The sequence below is a fragment of the Bos javanicus genome, chromosome 26 (assembly GCF_032452875.1).
Source record: "Bos javanicus breed banteng chromosome 26, ARS-OSU_banteng_1.0, whole genome shotgun sequence".
Classification (NCBI taxonomy): domain Eukaryota; kingdom Metazoa; phylum Chordata; class Mammalia; order Artiodactyla; family Bovidae; genus Bos; species Bos javanicus.
In genome coordinates, this window is record NC_083893.1 from 18,876,490 (window position 1) to 18,891,867 (window position 15,378).

Sequence of the window (15,378 nt, forward strand, 5' to 3'; positions counted from 1 at the left end):
ATCTACAAAATAAATTTTCATTTATATTTATTGCTTCCCAAAGAAGAAAGCAGATGTAAAATGATTGGTTCTAACACCATCTCACAGAAACTCTGCTTCTTTCTCTTCCCCTTATAGAGGATTTTGTTTAATTAATTCAAATTTGTTGTAAGACATTATAACACACATTTGGGATACATCAGTGAAATAGGAGCCAGGGTAAAGACTCTGCTCAAGCTTACAATTTAGCAGACAAGACAAACAGAAGACATAATGAGTAAGTTACATTGTTTGCTAGCAAAGGTGATGAATGCTACAGACAAAGAACAAGAAGGGGAACCAAACAGAGGTTTTTTATTCTCACAAGTCAATTTAACTTAGTGGGCAGGAGGATAGATAGAATGAGAAGCAAGGGAGGCAAGGAGCAGGGCTTCTGTTTTTTTTCCTGTTTTAAAAAAATATGGATGTAAGTATTTTTTTTTTCTATTGAGGTATATGAGGTTGATTTATAATCTTATACTGATTTCAGGCGTATAACATAGTGACTCAAAAAATTTTAGATTATACCCCATTTAAAATTTTTATGAAATATTGGCTAATTCCTTGTGTTGTACAATATATCCTTGTAGCTTATTTATTTCATTTTTTTACAAGAAGACAATTTTTTTAATTGAGGTCTAGTTGATTAATAATATAGTTTCAGGTGAACAACAGTGATTCAAAAACTGTATAGATTACACTCCACTTATATTTCTTATAAAATATCGACTATATTCCTTCCTTGTGCTATACAATATATCCTTGTAGCTTTCTTATTTTATATGTGGTAGTTTGTATAGAAAAACTCTTAATCCTCTCTGTTTATTATGCCCTTACCCCTTTCCTCTCCCCATTGATAACCACTGGTTTGTTCTCTATATCTGTAAGTTGATTTCTGTTTTGTTATATTCAGTCATTTATTTTAGTTTTTAGATGATAACACACAGTATTTGTCTTTCTCTGTCTGACTTATTTCACTAAGCATAGTACCCTCTCGGAGAAGGCAATGGCACCCCACTCCAGTACTCTTGCCTGGAAAATCCCATGGACAGAGGAGCCTGGAAGGCTGAAGTCCATGGGGTCACTGAGGGTCGGACACGACTGAGCGACTTCACTTTCACTTTTCACTTTCATGCATTGGAGAAGGAAGTGGCAGCCCACTCCACTGTTCTTGCCTGGAGAATCCCAGGGACGGGGGGGGCTGGTAGGCTGCCGTCTATGGGTTCGCACAGAGTTGGACACGACTGAAGTGACTTAGCAGCAGCAGTACCCTCTAGTTCTAGCTATGGCAAAACTTCCTTTCTTTTTTATGGCTGAGCAGTATTCCTATTTCATTGTGTATATAAGCCACATCTTTTTTATCCATTCATCTGTTGATGGGCACTTAGGTTGGTTCTGTATCTTGGATCTTCTAAATAATGCTGCTATGAACATTGGAGTGCATGTATACTTTCAAATTAATGTTTTGTTTTCTTCAGATGTATACCCAGGAGTGTGATTGCTGAATTATACAGTAGTTCTATTTTTAGTCTTTTGTGGAATCTCCATACAGCTTTACATAGTGGTTGCAGGACAGGGCTTCTGTTTTTCATGATAAACCCTTGTCCCTGGCTGGAATTTTAAACTAACTACATGTGTATTAGTTTGATAAAAATAAAAGTTAAATTCAAATAGTGCTGTAATTATATTGGTATGTGAGGGTGGCAGGGTGAGTTAAGTTCTCTGTTGCCACAGCAGAAAACAGGAAAAAGGTTTCTAAAGTTAATAAAACAAGAAATAGAACTACAGGCATATCATTTAGCAATGTAAAGAAAACTTCTAAAAAATCAGAATTCAAAGCAGAAACAGCTAAAGAGTGAAAAGTCATTTCTTCCAGGGGAGAAATGACTTGAAGGTAGGAACATGTAGGATACAGTAGATAGGGGACTCTTGCTTTTTATCATACGCCTCTCTGTATGTTTGGAAAATCCCATGGACGGAGAAGCCTGGTGGGCTGCAGTCCATGGGGTTGCGAAGAGTCAGACACGACTGAGCGACTTCACTTTCACTTTCACTTTTCACTTTCATGCATTGGAGAAGGAAATGGCAACCCACTCCAGTGTTCTTGTCTGGAGAATCCCAGGGATGGGGGAGCCTGGTAGCCTGCCATCTATGGGGTTGCACAGAGTTGGACACGACTGAAGCGACTTAGCAGCTGTATGTTTGGATTTTTAAAATCATAGGCATGTGTTACTTTCACGATTAAAAATAGACCCCATATTCTACTGAGTCCTGGGAGGTCTGGAGAGGGGTGTGTTGGGGGTTTTTGTAGGGAGTGAGAGGGTGGGAAAGTAGGTAAGTCTTCCCCCCATTCATGCAAATCCACTTTCTCTGATTTGTTTTATGTCTCTGACTTTTATGCAAGGTTTCTTTTGAACAAAGGTTTCTGCCAGTGAAATTGGATTGAACTCCTTTTGGCTCTCATGATTAATGATGCTTTATAAGCACCCATTACCCTTTATGCTCCTGCCTATTTACTTCTCTAAAGAACTTCCATCACTTAGAAGCCTTGCAGTCTTCCCCTCAGTTGGCTACGGTTGGAAGTAATTGGTGAATTTGTTGCCAGTGTGGAGGTGAGACCCTGCAGTCAGTCCTTCGATAATTGCTCCTGCAGAGGGCCTTTGGAACCATTCTCAGAACAGGGGTTCTTTGGGAATTCTGCCGGGCTTCCAGCTTGGTGGCTGTCATCATGGCAGGAATGCACTGCAGCTAAGAATCCCAGTATCGGCAGTTTCTCTTGGGGTAGCTGTGAATTCTTATGGAAACTTGCCTCCCACTCCACTTCCTGTAAAAGAAAAAGGAAGAGAGAAAAAGACAAAGAGAGAGAGACATGGAGACTATGAATGAAGAAACGGTGGCAACCTCCCATTTGCTTAGTCACCTCCTAGTGACTCCACTTCCAGACAAGTGTCACTGTCTGCCTGCTCTGGTACTATTTTTAGAGTAGGTCCCTTTCATTCATGTTTCCAGGGCCTTTGCAGTCATCCTTGATACTACCTTGCAGCTGCTTCCCTGAGTTTGAAGTTCCAAAGGTTCTGTGTTTCTGGGAACCTTTCATGCCTTCCTGCCTTTTCACACGGTGTTCCTTCATCCACTGGCTGGGGATATGATAGTAATCTGTGAAGTCCAAGCCCAAATGTCATGTAGTTGGGGAAACTTTTTCTGGACCCCAGTTTCTAAAGAAACCATCTCTGCCTCAATACTTATCATGGAGACTTGCCATCACTTGATTAGAGTTTGGGGTCCTTGTGGGGTTGAAAACATCCCATGGTCATCTTTCTGTCTGGTATACAGTGGGTTTTTTTTTTTTTTAGCATCTGTTCAGTGAATTAAATAAAGCATGCTGGCTATTTTTTTCTGTGCTTTAGGAAAACTTGCTTGGCCTGGAAGAAACGTTACTGTGGGAGGATCTTTAGCAAGCATCTCCATAAATCTTTTCCTGTCGTCCTCTTGAAAGACCAGATTTGAAAGAGTAGGTGGTATCAAGAGATAGCCTCCTATACTTGGAGGGATTTTGTCTGGGGAAGAAAATTGTTGCCACCAATTTACACATCAGAGAACAGAGGCCCAGAGAGACTGAGACTTGCTGGTGATCATACAGTGAACAGCAGAAGCCGGAGGTTGAAACCCATGTCATCTGACTCCAGGGACATGGTTTCCTACCACACACTTCCTTGTAGTCTCCACAGTGTGCTCTGAAATGACACCATTTAAGACTTTACAGACCACAATTTCCCCTCAAGCCTGCATGCAGTTGTCTTCTTTCCAGACCTAAGTGCTGAGAATCTCCATCCCCCTCCTGCTTTTTCTTCCTTGCCCTGAGATTAGGTAGCTCTTTCTCTGTCTCTTCTGCAGTCTGCAGGACTTCGTCTTCCTCTCATCTCTTTCCAGGTAGCATGATTTCCAAATTTTTCCGCTGGTTTCTTTTTCTGGCTGTGGTCCTTTTGGGGGAGACTTTCCAATGCAGCCGAAGATTAGAGGATGATAACACTGAATTAGTTAGTGGATCTCCTTTGATGTTATTTTGTGGGCAAACTCATTAATTTATGACAAAAAACATCAAAGAGCTAGGCTCTTGCATAGGGGCTGGTTTGTCCCCAGGCAGCTGGGTAATAATGATCAGTCAGATTAAATCTCAGCATCTTCTCCTTCCTCCAGAGTTAAAGTCCAAGTGACTGGAGTGTGGGAACATCCCATTCTGTAGGATTCCATTGCAGCCTCGAGTCAGTACTATAGGAAGCTCTACTCACTCCAAAAATGGATCTCTCTCCATAACTTCCACTTTGAGGCCTCTAAGCCTGAGGTCTGTCAAGACTGTGATAACAACCCTGGAGGCAATGTAGTAATAAAAGGCTGAGGCTGTTACTGTCTTTTTCTAGTCAGAGGAGCTGGATATTAGAAGGGATCATTCATCCTTGCATGGATGAATTCAAGGTTCTATACAGAGTCCTAGTCCTGTAATTTCACTGGTAAGGAGAACTCTCCTTGGGCTCTACAGGAGAGTGCGAGCACCATGCTTGGCACACAGCAAACTCTTCATACATAATGGTTGAATGTACTTGTTTAGAAATGTTGTGATGCATGCAGGTCTCAGCTAGTTGAAGAGGAATAAGGTGTAGAGCTCAGGTCTTAACTTGCACCACAAAACCTCCTAGTCTACTTATACCGGTAGCCTGTACTGTGATTCTTCCATTGTATTTGTGATGGGAAATTGTCTGTGCTCCTTTCCAAAGCCACCCCCTCCGTGTTTGCCCATTCTCTGCTGACCTCTTAAGGGCTTGCTTCTGCTATTAACCCTCTTTTTTCAGAGCCATCAGTGTTTCCTCTCTGGTAGATTATTCCTGTCAGCAAACCCCAGACTCTAACGTCTCCAATCTTAAAAGAACCTCCTCTGCTCCTTCCTCTCCCTCAAGCCATCATACTACTTGTCACTCTCCTTTACAGCAGAATGACTAAAGGAGTTGTCCACACTCCCAGTATCTCTGCTTCCTCTCCTCCATTCTAACTCTCAAACCCATTTTAATCAGAATCTCATCTCTATGCTCCACTAAAACAGCCCTTATCAAGATTACCAGTGACCTTCTTGCCGCCAGGTCCAATGGTTATTTCTCAGTCTTCATGTTATTCTAATGTTATTCCATATGCGAGCAGCACTCAATGCAGCAGGTAAGACTCTGTTACCAGGTTTCTTACTTGGCTCCAGGATACCACTCTCCTTCAGGTCTCCTTCTACTTCACTGGCCACTCTTAGAATCCTTTGTCTTCCCAACCTGTAAGTAATAAAGTACCAGGACTGATTCTTAATTTTTTTCTAGCTTTACCCATTTCTTAGATAATTTCATCTAGACCCATGGTTTTAAATACCATTCACATATTGATGATTCCTGAAGTTTTTATTTCGAACCCTCTACCTCTTCCCTGAATGCCAACTGCGTATTTTACTAAGATGTATAACATGCATACAGACTTCAAACCTAAACCAAGGGGACTTTCCTGGTGAGTCCAGTGGTTGAGAGTCCACCTTGCAATGCAGGAGATGCGAGTTCAGTCCCTGGTCAGAGAACTGGGGTCTGACATGCCACAGAGCATCTAAGCCAGTGTGCCACAACTAGAGAATCCATGCACCACAACGAAAGGTCTCAGGTTATGCAATGAAGATCCCTCAAGCTGCACCTAAGACCTAATGCAGCCAAATAATAAATATTAAAAATACCCTGAATCAACTAAACACATCCAAACTCTGTATTCCCCATCCTTGCTCAGCCCTTAGTCTTCCTCCCTCAGTAAATAACAACTCCTTTGTTTCAGGGGCTGAGACTTCAAAACTTGGAATCATCTTTAACTTATTTCATGTTGCAACCTCAATCTATCCACAGGTCCTTTCAGCATTACCTCCAAGTTATAAATATCTAGAGTCTGGTCACTTCTCACCATCTCCACTGTTACTCCCCTAATCTCAGCCACCACCATATCTTGCCTGGATAACTCTAACAGCCTCCTAATTGGCCTCATTGCTTCTGTTCTTGCATCTCTGCCAACCCTAGCATCTAGAGCAATCTATTAAAAACTGCAATTAGATAATACCACGCCTCTACTCTAAATCTTTAAGGATTGCCATCCCACTTTCTGAATGGAATCCAAAATCCTCATGAGGGCCGACAAGTCATATAAAACCTGGCTCCTGCTCCCTTTCTGGTTTCAGCTTCTGTCTCTCTTTCCTTTGCCCCCTCCAGTCTAGCTACACTGGTCTCCCTGCTATTTGAACATGCCAAGCCCACTCCTGCCTCAGAGCCCTCATACTCTGTCCTCTAAGCTTTGTCAACTTTCTCAGATAACTGCATGCTAAATTCTCTCACTTCCTTCAGGCCTCTGCCCAAATGTCACCTTAACAAAAATGTGCCCTTTTTGTTCTATTTGCCCTATTTTTTCTAAAATACCCTCTACCCCCATCTCTATCTCATTACCGTGCTTTACTTTTCTTCCTATTGTTGATTACAACTTGAGATATTTGATACTCTTTGCTAACCCATTATTGATCATTCCCCTATTAATATAAGTTTCAGTAAGTACAAAATCTTCGTGCATTTAGTCATCCCTGTATCCCAATCTCCTAGAAAAATGCCTGGTACATAGTAGGTGTTCAACAAATATACATAGAATGCACTCATCCAGGTGTGTTATCTTCAAGTGAAGAGAGTGGTTTTCAGATGGCTGTCTAATTAATATGATCAAAACCAAGTGTAAGGAACTGGGAGAGGTATACATGGAGATCATCAGATGTGTGTTTGTTTATTACCAGAGACCACCATGGGATTCACAGATATTTTCAGGTTGTTGTTCAATGCCAAATCATTTGCAAAGCTATAGGTGAAATGAAACATCTGCCTTTAATTTCTTTGGCATGTCCTTATCCTTGGGGACTCAGTGTTTTTATCTGTGAAATAGGCAATTGGAGATGTGGTTACTGTTTTGCTAATTTATAGGCTACATGATGCTGGAAGGAGACAGTACAGATAAGGGGATCAACCACACGAGCCCTGGAGCTTGACTGCCTTGTTTGAATCTTGCCTCTGTTCCTCACAGGCCATGTGACCTCCAGTAACTTACTCAGTTTCCTCATTTGTAAAGTAGAAATAATAAAAGGCATTTAATTCAAAGAATAATTATGAGGATTATATAAGATAATACATGTAGAGTATGTAGAATATGGTCTGGCACATCATAAGTGCTTAACAAATGTTAGCTATTAAACATGAGATGCTCTGAGGGGTCATTGCTATTAATGTCTTTTAGGGGCAACAAGGTATCCTAGAATATAAGATGATATGGAACTTTTTAAAGTGTGATAATAATATTGTGATTAGGTAGGAGAATGCCCTTATTTTTAGGAGATACATGGTGAAGTACTTAAGACTAAACCCTCACTTACTTTCTAATAATCTAGCCAATTATATCTCTCTGTTTCTGTATCTATCAAGCAAATGTGACAAAATGCTAACGATTGGTGAAGCTAGGTGGATAGTACAGTTCATTGTACTAACCTTTCAAAGTTTCTGTATGTTTGAAATTTTTAAAATAAAAGGTTGAGGAAAAAGAAAGAACCCTAGAAATAATCTAGTGAAGTTCAATACTCAGTTTACAGAAAGAAGACCAGATGTGAAGTGCTTACTTAAGGTCATACTGCCTGAGCCAGGACCCAGGTCTCCTGGCTAACTGTGTGTGTTAACCCTCAGGCAACTGTGAGCTTCAGAGGAGTATTCCCAGCTTTCTCTCAGAGACCAAGGGAAGTATATGGGTGTATAAAAGGGCACCTGTGTTGGTGCTTCATTTTTGTTTATTATGCAAATAGATAGGTCATCTGGTTGGAAGGTGTGATGTTGAAAAATGTGAAAGAGGCGCCAGAGCCAGACCTGCCATCCTTAAAGGGTGGGCATACCAGTTTGGCACCATCTGCTTGTGGTTTTTAAGTGTGGTGATGGTGTGTGTGTGTAAACTCTGGGATTTCAGAGGAGAGAGGGAAGACTAGGGTTGGGGTCAGAGCCAGGAAAAGCAGCAAGGAGAGATTGGCTTCAGTCTGGCGCTCCCTGAAAGAAGGGACCCCAGGGTATTTCTGGGGATGAAACAAGGGCACATATTTAAAGAAAGGAAACAATTACCTGTGGTCTGCAGCATCCTCCTCTAGCTGATAGGTTTCGTGGCAGTGAAAAGGACAGAGGGGAGAGGAAGGAATGTACATGCAGGCCTCGAGAGGGGGCCACAGAGAAGAAACGTAAGAGAAAAAAGAGAAAAACAAAAACATAAGAGGCAGCCTGGGCCATGGTGGGGGAGGGGTTGGGAAGAGGGGTGTTGGAACGGAAAAGACAGCCGCACCTGGGGGCCCGCGAACGAGTCTAGGACCGTCAGCCTTGGCAAGCTGGAATGTCTTGTCCCAGAACGGTCCTACCTCTCTTTCCTCCTAGTCTGGAAGCCCTGGGAGGCCTCGGCAGTGAGCGCAGAGCTCCTGGCGCTCTTATTAGGGGGAAGGACAGGCAGGAGAGGCGGGGCCTCCGGGCCCGGCGGGAGCGGAGCCTCTGGCCGCGGGCGGGGCTCCTCTCCGGCGGGCGGGCGCCGGAGTCTGGGGGCCTCCGCTTCCCGCTCCCGATCTGCGGAGGCGCCTGGCCCCTCCTACCCCCTCCCCGCCGCCCCCACGCCCGCCGCCGCTGTCAAAGATAACCAGGCCGTTGCCTGCAGGAGCAGCGGCAACTAGCGATCGGGCCCTGAAGAGCCTCGGGTGCGGCCTCGCCTCTCCGGCCCGGAGCTCTTATCAGCACCGCGGACAGCACAGTGATCGTCTCCAGGACCTAAGCGCCCGCCGGCCCACCCGCCCACAGGCGCTCGGGTCCGCGACGTTCGCATCAGCACCGCGGACAGCGCTCGGGCCCGGGTCTCGTCGCTGTCAACCCACCTGCTCCCGGAGTCAGCAGCGCCAACATCCCTCCTCGACGGGCCCCGCAGCGGGCTCGGAGCAGTCAGCGCCCCCGGAACATGGCCACTGAGGTAGGGGGCGAGCACCGGCCCGCAGTCAATGCCTGACTGCTGTGGGAAGAGATCGCTTCTAGGGGCGGGAAAGGGTGGAATGGGGTTGGATGAGGGGGCTGGGGTAAGATGGGATGGGGTGGCTTTCCCCGATCAGGTGCGCAGGGAGGGCGTAGGGGGGAGGTGGAATGGCAGGGTGGAAGAAAGGGGCTCCTCATTGGAGCTCCTTTGACCCCTGGCGTGTCAATCTTCCTCATCTGAGTCCCGAAGCTGTCTGCACCACTTGTTGGCACTAGCGCCAGGGTTGTTCCGGGGCTTCAGCTGGGGTTTCCCCTTCTCACGGACTGCAAGTCCTGAAACCACTTCCCTAGAGGGTTGGAGACGAGCCTGAGCCTGTTTTAGGGAGGGAAGGCGGCTGGCTGCTGTTGCTATGCGATGCAGCCATCTAGCTTCTGATCCCAAAAGTCTGGCAGAGAGATGACAGAGCTACCTTCACATCCGCATTTCCTCCACGGAGGCGGGGCGTGGGGGACAGGAGGAGACAAAGAATCCTCAGGTCAAAACCCCAAATAGTTGGTTTCAATGATCTGCCTGCACCAGTTCAACTTTGCATATGACCCTTTCTCGCTTCTTCACCCCTTTTGAGTTCCCTGTACCAGAAGATCACATTTCTCTTGTGTCTGGTGGGAGGAGCCGCCTTCTTCAGGGTGTGCCTATAGGTGTGTCACTTTCAAGGGGCTTGGAAGCTGAACCAAGGACCTATGGACTGAGGGCAGGATCTGTGTCTAGTGCTTATGAGATTAGGAATTACCTTCTCTACCCCTCATTTCGCAAGGGAAATGGGGCTCTTTATATTCCCACTTTTATAAGTGGTAGAGCTAATACATGAAGAAGAGGATCTATTTAATAGTCACAGCTTGTCAGCACCAGAGCTGGAAGTTTCTTCTTTAAATTTGGGAGTGGAACCCAGGACACCAGATTTCCCCTGTTCTGATGTTGACTTCTTTGGTGGTGTTTCCCCATTTCCAGCCCAGCTGGAACAGAAGCCCGGGGGACAGCAAAGGCTTTTGAATGATGCTAGGCAGTGCCTCTGGGCATCCTGCTGATCAGTGCAACATCAGTGCCAAGTGTTGCTGTTGTTATTCTTCTGTTGTTGTCACCACGGAATGAGATGCAGTTGCTTGACATCACTCAGCTTTCTGACAAGGCACAGGGTTAAGTAGGAGAGCTCGTCACCTAGGACCCAGTGAGGGGCAAGTCCTGAGCAGACTCATGGAGCTTGGTTTCTAGGGTGGAGGTATGCAGAGTGTTCAGAGAGTGCCAAAGATACTGAGAAGGGGTGGGTGGTGGAAAACAAAGGAGAGATGGCCAAGGAGCTGGTCACCTTCCAGACAAGGCTGCCAGACTGCAGTAAAGAGGCCGCTGCTGTTGGGCAGGAAGGGGAGAGTTCAGCCACTCAGGCACAGTTGGGCCAGCAGTGTGGGCATAGAAGGTGTCCACATCTGTGATGAGATCTGACAGATTCCAAGAGGCCCATTTGTCCCAGCAAATCTCCCTCTCCATTCTGCTATGGTTCACAGATTCCAACCAGCAAGTTTACATCTCTCAGTGGAGCCAGTGTTTCCAGGTGGCTGCTGTTAGCCTGGGAGAGGCTCTGCTCATAACGCTTCTGTGAACATAGCATTTTCTTGTGTACAAAGTGCTATCACATGCATGATCTCCTTTGAGCTTTAAAGCAACGCTGTGAAGTGGGCGAAGGTGGCGTCATTATCCCCAATTAACAGATGAGACAACTGAGGCTCAGAAGATTGCCTAATCCCTGTGAAGGAGCCAAGGAAAGCATCATTATCCCATTTTACAGATGATGCAACTGGAGTGCTGAGGCTTATCCAAGAGAATATGGCTTAAAAAGTGGCGGAGCCAGGAGAAGAACTTGAGCCTTCTGTCTCCATGGCCAGTGATTTTTTTGTTGCATCTAGTGTATTCAATTAGTCAGCTGTGTTGCCCAATAGACAGAAGAGGACTAGGGGTCTTTTGATGGTGAAGGATGCAAAGGAGTTCGGGAAGGGCTGGAGCATGGGGACTCAGGTACCCTGAATGGCCTGGCTGGCTCAGCTTGAGGGCAGAGGAATGGAGGCATGCCCAGAGGGGAGAGGGGCTGAGGACAAACATTGCCCATTTCCCGGCTGGGCCTTGGCTATACTCTGATGACGGCTCGGAGGGAGGAAGCCTTAGTTCTGGCAAGGCACAGGACGTCCACATTATCTGGGCTGCAGAGTGAGTCATTTTCCCCAGGCTGTTTTTACTGTTAGGATTGAGTTAAGATTACCAGGAAAAACCTGTTGGGAGAAAGAAAACCTTATGCCAAGCTCCCAGGGCCATTCCCTTAGGCTTCTGAATGGGAAGTCCTCAGCTCCAGTGGAAGATGTTTTGAGAAGAGAAGGGGGAGAAAGGGAGGGAGGAGGAGGCAGGGAGAGTGGGATGGAGAGGGAAGAAGAAACAGAAGGAGAGAACTGAGAAAGGTTGGATATCTTTGGATCCCTGGATGGAAGGCATGGAGACTGGATCTTTTATACTCCCTAATTTCTGTTTAGGAGTGAACATTAGGGGAAGGGTGTATGTGTGAGAACCCCAGAGGAGGGATAAAGCCTCCTGAGCTGTACACTGACCTCATTTAGAAAACTGTAATAAGCCCATTTCCTTCATAACAAACCTCTGTGAATGTGTGTCATGGGATCAGGGTCTGCCCTGGAAACCAGTCCAAATGGCCAAGGACAACTGGGAAATGCCTGGCTGGGAGGAACTCCAAGTGGTGAAGTTTGGCCCCTAAGAGATTTTAAAATGCACCCAAGTAGCATTAGGGGCTTCCCTGGTGGCTCAGGGGTAAAGAATCCACCTGCCAATGGAGGAGACGTGAGTTTGATCCCTGGCTTGGGAAGACCCCCTGAAGAAATGGCAACCCACTCCAGAATACTTTCTTGGGAAATCCCCATGAACAGAGGAATCTGGTGGGCTACAGTCCATGGGGTTGCTAAGAATCCGACACAACTTAGAGACTAACCAATGACAACAAAGTAGCATTATCCAAGAGGGGCATTGAAGGTTTGATCTCTGAGGTATGGGATCAACAAGCGGCAGACAATGGGGTCGCACAGAGTCGGACGCGACTGACGTGACTTAGCAGCAGCAGCAGACAATGGGCCGGGGCTCTGGTGCAGTCTGAGAAGGAAGGAGGCCCTGTGCCCAGGTTTCCATCCTGAGGCCCAACCTGCTGCCTGTGATTCACCATCCTCACTCCTCCTCCACACCCCAGCCAGGGAGCGTGGTGTTGGCTCATCATCTGAGTCTTCTGATTCTTGAGTTGAGTCTCAGATGTGTCCTCGGGAATTAGCTGGTTTTTAATGAGGCTGGAGATGTGGGCCAGATGGGGCCTCCACCTGGGAGTGCTCACCTGCACTGCGGTGCTTGCTCCTTTGCTCCTTGGAGTCCTCCACATTGACTCCATCAGGTGTACAGACCCTAGATGTGAGACTGGGGGTACCTACTCTCCTGGCAGTCTCCTCTTCCTGCCACACTATAGTTTGAAAATTGGTGTCCGCAGATCTTACTGCTGGTTTTCTTTCTTCTTCGTGCAATGCCTCTTGGTCCTGTCTTTACTCAGGTGCCAGCAGCAGGGGGATGGTGAGGAGAGAGAGGGGAGAGTTCAGGAAGGGGAAAGGCACGTGAGAAGTCCACGTTTCTGCATCATTTAGGAAACCCGAGGAGTGCTGCCCAGGGGTGGAGAGCATCATGGATCTATGGATCTTGACTGAAAACTCCTGTCAGCTTTCTGAAAGCTAAGTAGCTGGCAAGTGGCTTGGTTTCTGGCTCTAGCTCTGGCCCAAGGGGCCCCACCCTGGGATTTTAGTTCAGAGGTCCTAAGCTGGCAGCTTTAGGAATGAATCTAGTTTACAGATGTGCCTTATTTGGTCTGCTCAATGCTTATAAATTTAAAAAATTCATTGGAAACATTTAAAAATCTGGATATCTGATATTAAGGAAATCTGAATTTATGGCTTCTCTTAAAAAATCAGAATTGTGGCAACCTGGGCACATATTCTCACATGGCAATGATCAGCTGCTTTCTTGAGATAGCACATGAGTTCTCTAATTAGTCACAAAACCCAATACTTTTGCTACCTGATGTGAAGAGCCGACTCATTAGAAAACCCTGATGCTGGGAAAGATTGAAAGCAGGAGGAGAAGGGGGTGACAGAGGACCAGATGGTTGGATGGCATCACTGACTCAATGGACATGAGTTTGAGCAAGCTCCGGGAGATGGTGAAGGACAGGAAAGCTTGGCGTGCTGCAGTTCATGGGGCCGCAAAGAGCTGGACAAGACGGAGCAACTGGACAACAACCAGCTGACTCACTTACACGCTTAGTCCCTGAAAACCTTTGCATTCCTAATCCCTTATAAGGCCTTAGAATGTCAGAGCTGGCAACAGCTTTAGTGATGATGTAGTTCCAACTTCTCAGTTTCAAGTTGAAGAAACAGAAGCCCAGAGAAGGGGAGACTTTCCCAGAATCATGTGGCCAGGACTGGCAGGCCAGTTTCCTGCTCCTTGGTCAGTGGGTTATCTACCCACCAGGGCTTTATGGCACTTCACAACCAAGCCATCATGGATGGAGAGACAGGAGACTCTGCCTTACCTTTGATCCTACTCTTTACCAACTGTAGATGATTTTATGATATGTGTGCTCTAAGTAGATCTGGGGAACTAGGGCTCTGGCATATAAAGTGTGTCTGATACCATCTTCTAGTAACTTCTCAAGACCCCACAAGCACTCTCCAGGTAGGGAAGAAGATCCCTAGTCACCCAAAGCCAGGATAGTGTTCTCAGGCTCAGGATATTGTTGGGTTTGGAAAGGGTATTGACCCTTCCTGCTCTGGCTACTTGAGAACCTGTGGATAAATGCCAAAAAGAAATGGGAATATATTATGCCAGGTAGTGCCCTAAAATCTTAAATGCTGTAATAAAATAGAGGTTTTTTTCTTGCTCAGGCCTGTGTTCCTGATCAGTCGGTGGCTCTCCTCCAAGCAGTGATTCAGGGACCCAGGTTCTCTACAGCTTGTGGTTCCAGTATCTTCAACACATGGCTCCCTTGGTTTCTGTGGACAGGGCAAGATCACAGAGGAGGGGTGGTCTTTATGAGCCAAGCCTATACATGACGTCCATCATTCCCACTCACATTCTATTCAGTCATGTGGCCACACTTAACTGAAAAGGAGGCTGAGAACTAATCTAGCTGTGTGCCTAAGAGGAAGGAGTCAACAGCTCCTTGTCTAGAGTCAGCAGCTCACCAGTCACTAAGACATACACACCTTCATGGTGGCACACGGTGTGTTTGGGCACAGACAAAGGGGGATATTGGAAGGGAGGAAGCCGAGCCCATCTCAGAATGACTGAAGCACTGTTCTTTCCCTTTCTATTCTCACCATAATTTTTCTTAACTTAGACCCACTTTAGTTTTCCCCTGAACTACTACAAAGATAGTCATCCCTCCAACTGGCCCCCTAACCCAGTCATGCCTGCTTCAGTGCACCACTCACGAAGCTGCCAGAATGACCCTTCTGGGGCCAGGGGACTCCATCTTCAAGGTTGACAGGCTCATGTAGTTGGTTGAGAAGGGTGGAGGAAGGTCACAGGCCCTTTTCTTTTGAAAACACAATCATGTGAAACCTTAACTAAACAGAGCAGAAGCACTGATGAACTTATTTATGTTACCAAAGCATTCTTTATTTTTCAAAGTTATCATAGGATCCTGCTAAAAGTCAAGAGACTCTCAATTAAAACCTTGATTAGGAGCATCAAGGACTATTAAGACTATAGGAGCCCTTGTACATTATTTCATCTGATCACAATACTTTGGGATCACACTCTTAAATAGAGCAAAATCCACTTGGATTTAGGAAAATCTCATTTGCAGTCTCTGCTTTTGTACCATCCCAGGCCCTGGATCTGCTGCTCCTACTACCATACTGACAACCTTTTTCTTGTTACTTATTCTTCCCCAGTTCTTAAGCAAGTGTATCTTCTATCAGAAATCATCCCCTCCAGTAGAAACTTGTCAAACCCTTTGTGATCTACCCCTTGACTCCTCTATACTCTCTTCATCTACTGCTTTTATCTGATCTGCAAACCAGTCCATTCTTGCTGAAATCTGCCTCCAGTCATTGCAGCAGAACTTGTTCTCCGCTGTCTCTCTCACTTTGCACAGGCTTCTCCCTCTAGGTTGCCTTTTCTCCACCTGCCCCCCCACCC

General features: G+C 46.0%; 1 protein-coding gene and 1 long non-coding RNA gene across 6 annotated transcripts in view; one reads left to right on the forward strand and one right to left on the reverse strand.

Annotated features, from left to right (window-relative positions):
* Positions 1–15,378, forward strand: part of GOLGA7B (golgin A7 family member B) — a 38,395-nt gene that overhangs the window by 16,432 nt on the left and 6,585 nt on the right. For 3 of the 5 annotated variants that reach the window (XM_061403034.1, XM_061403033.1, XM_061403035.1), the window contains exon 2: positions 8,788–9,093. In XM_061403034.1, coding sequence (XP_061259018.1) covers positions 9,082–9,093 — 12 coding nt within the window. In that variant the 5' untranslated portion in view covers positions 8,788–9,081. Of the gene's footprint in view, positions 1–5,419; positions 9,094–15,378 lie in introns of those variants that run through there. The other 2 variants (XR_009733765.1, XM_061403036.1) reach the window with 1 other exon arrangement.
* On the reverse strand, positions 11–5,406 carry LOC133239257 (uncharacterized). Its single transcript, XR_009733766.1, has 2 exons — positions 5,130–5,406; positions 11–2,842 (listed from the first exon to the last, which is right to left on the reverse strand). It is a non-coding gene; the product is annotated as an uncharacterized LOC133239257 (long non-coding RNA).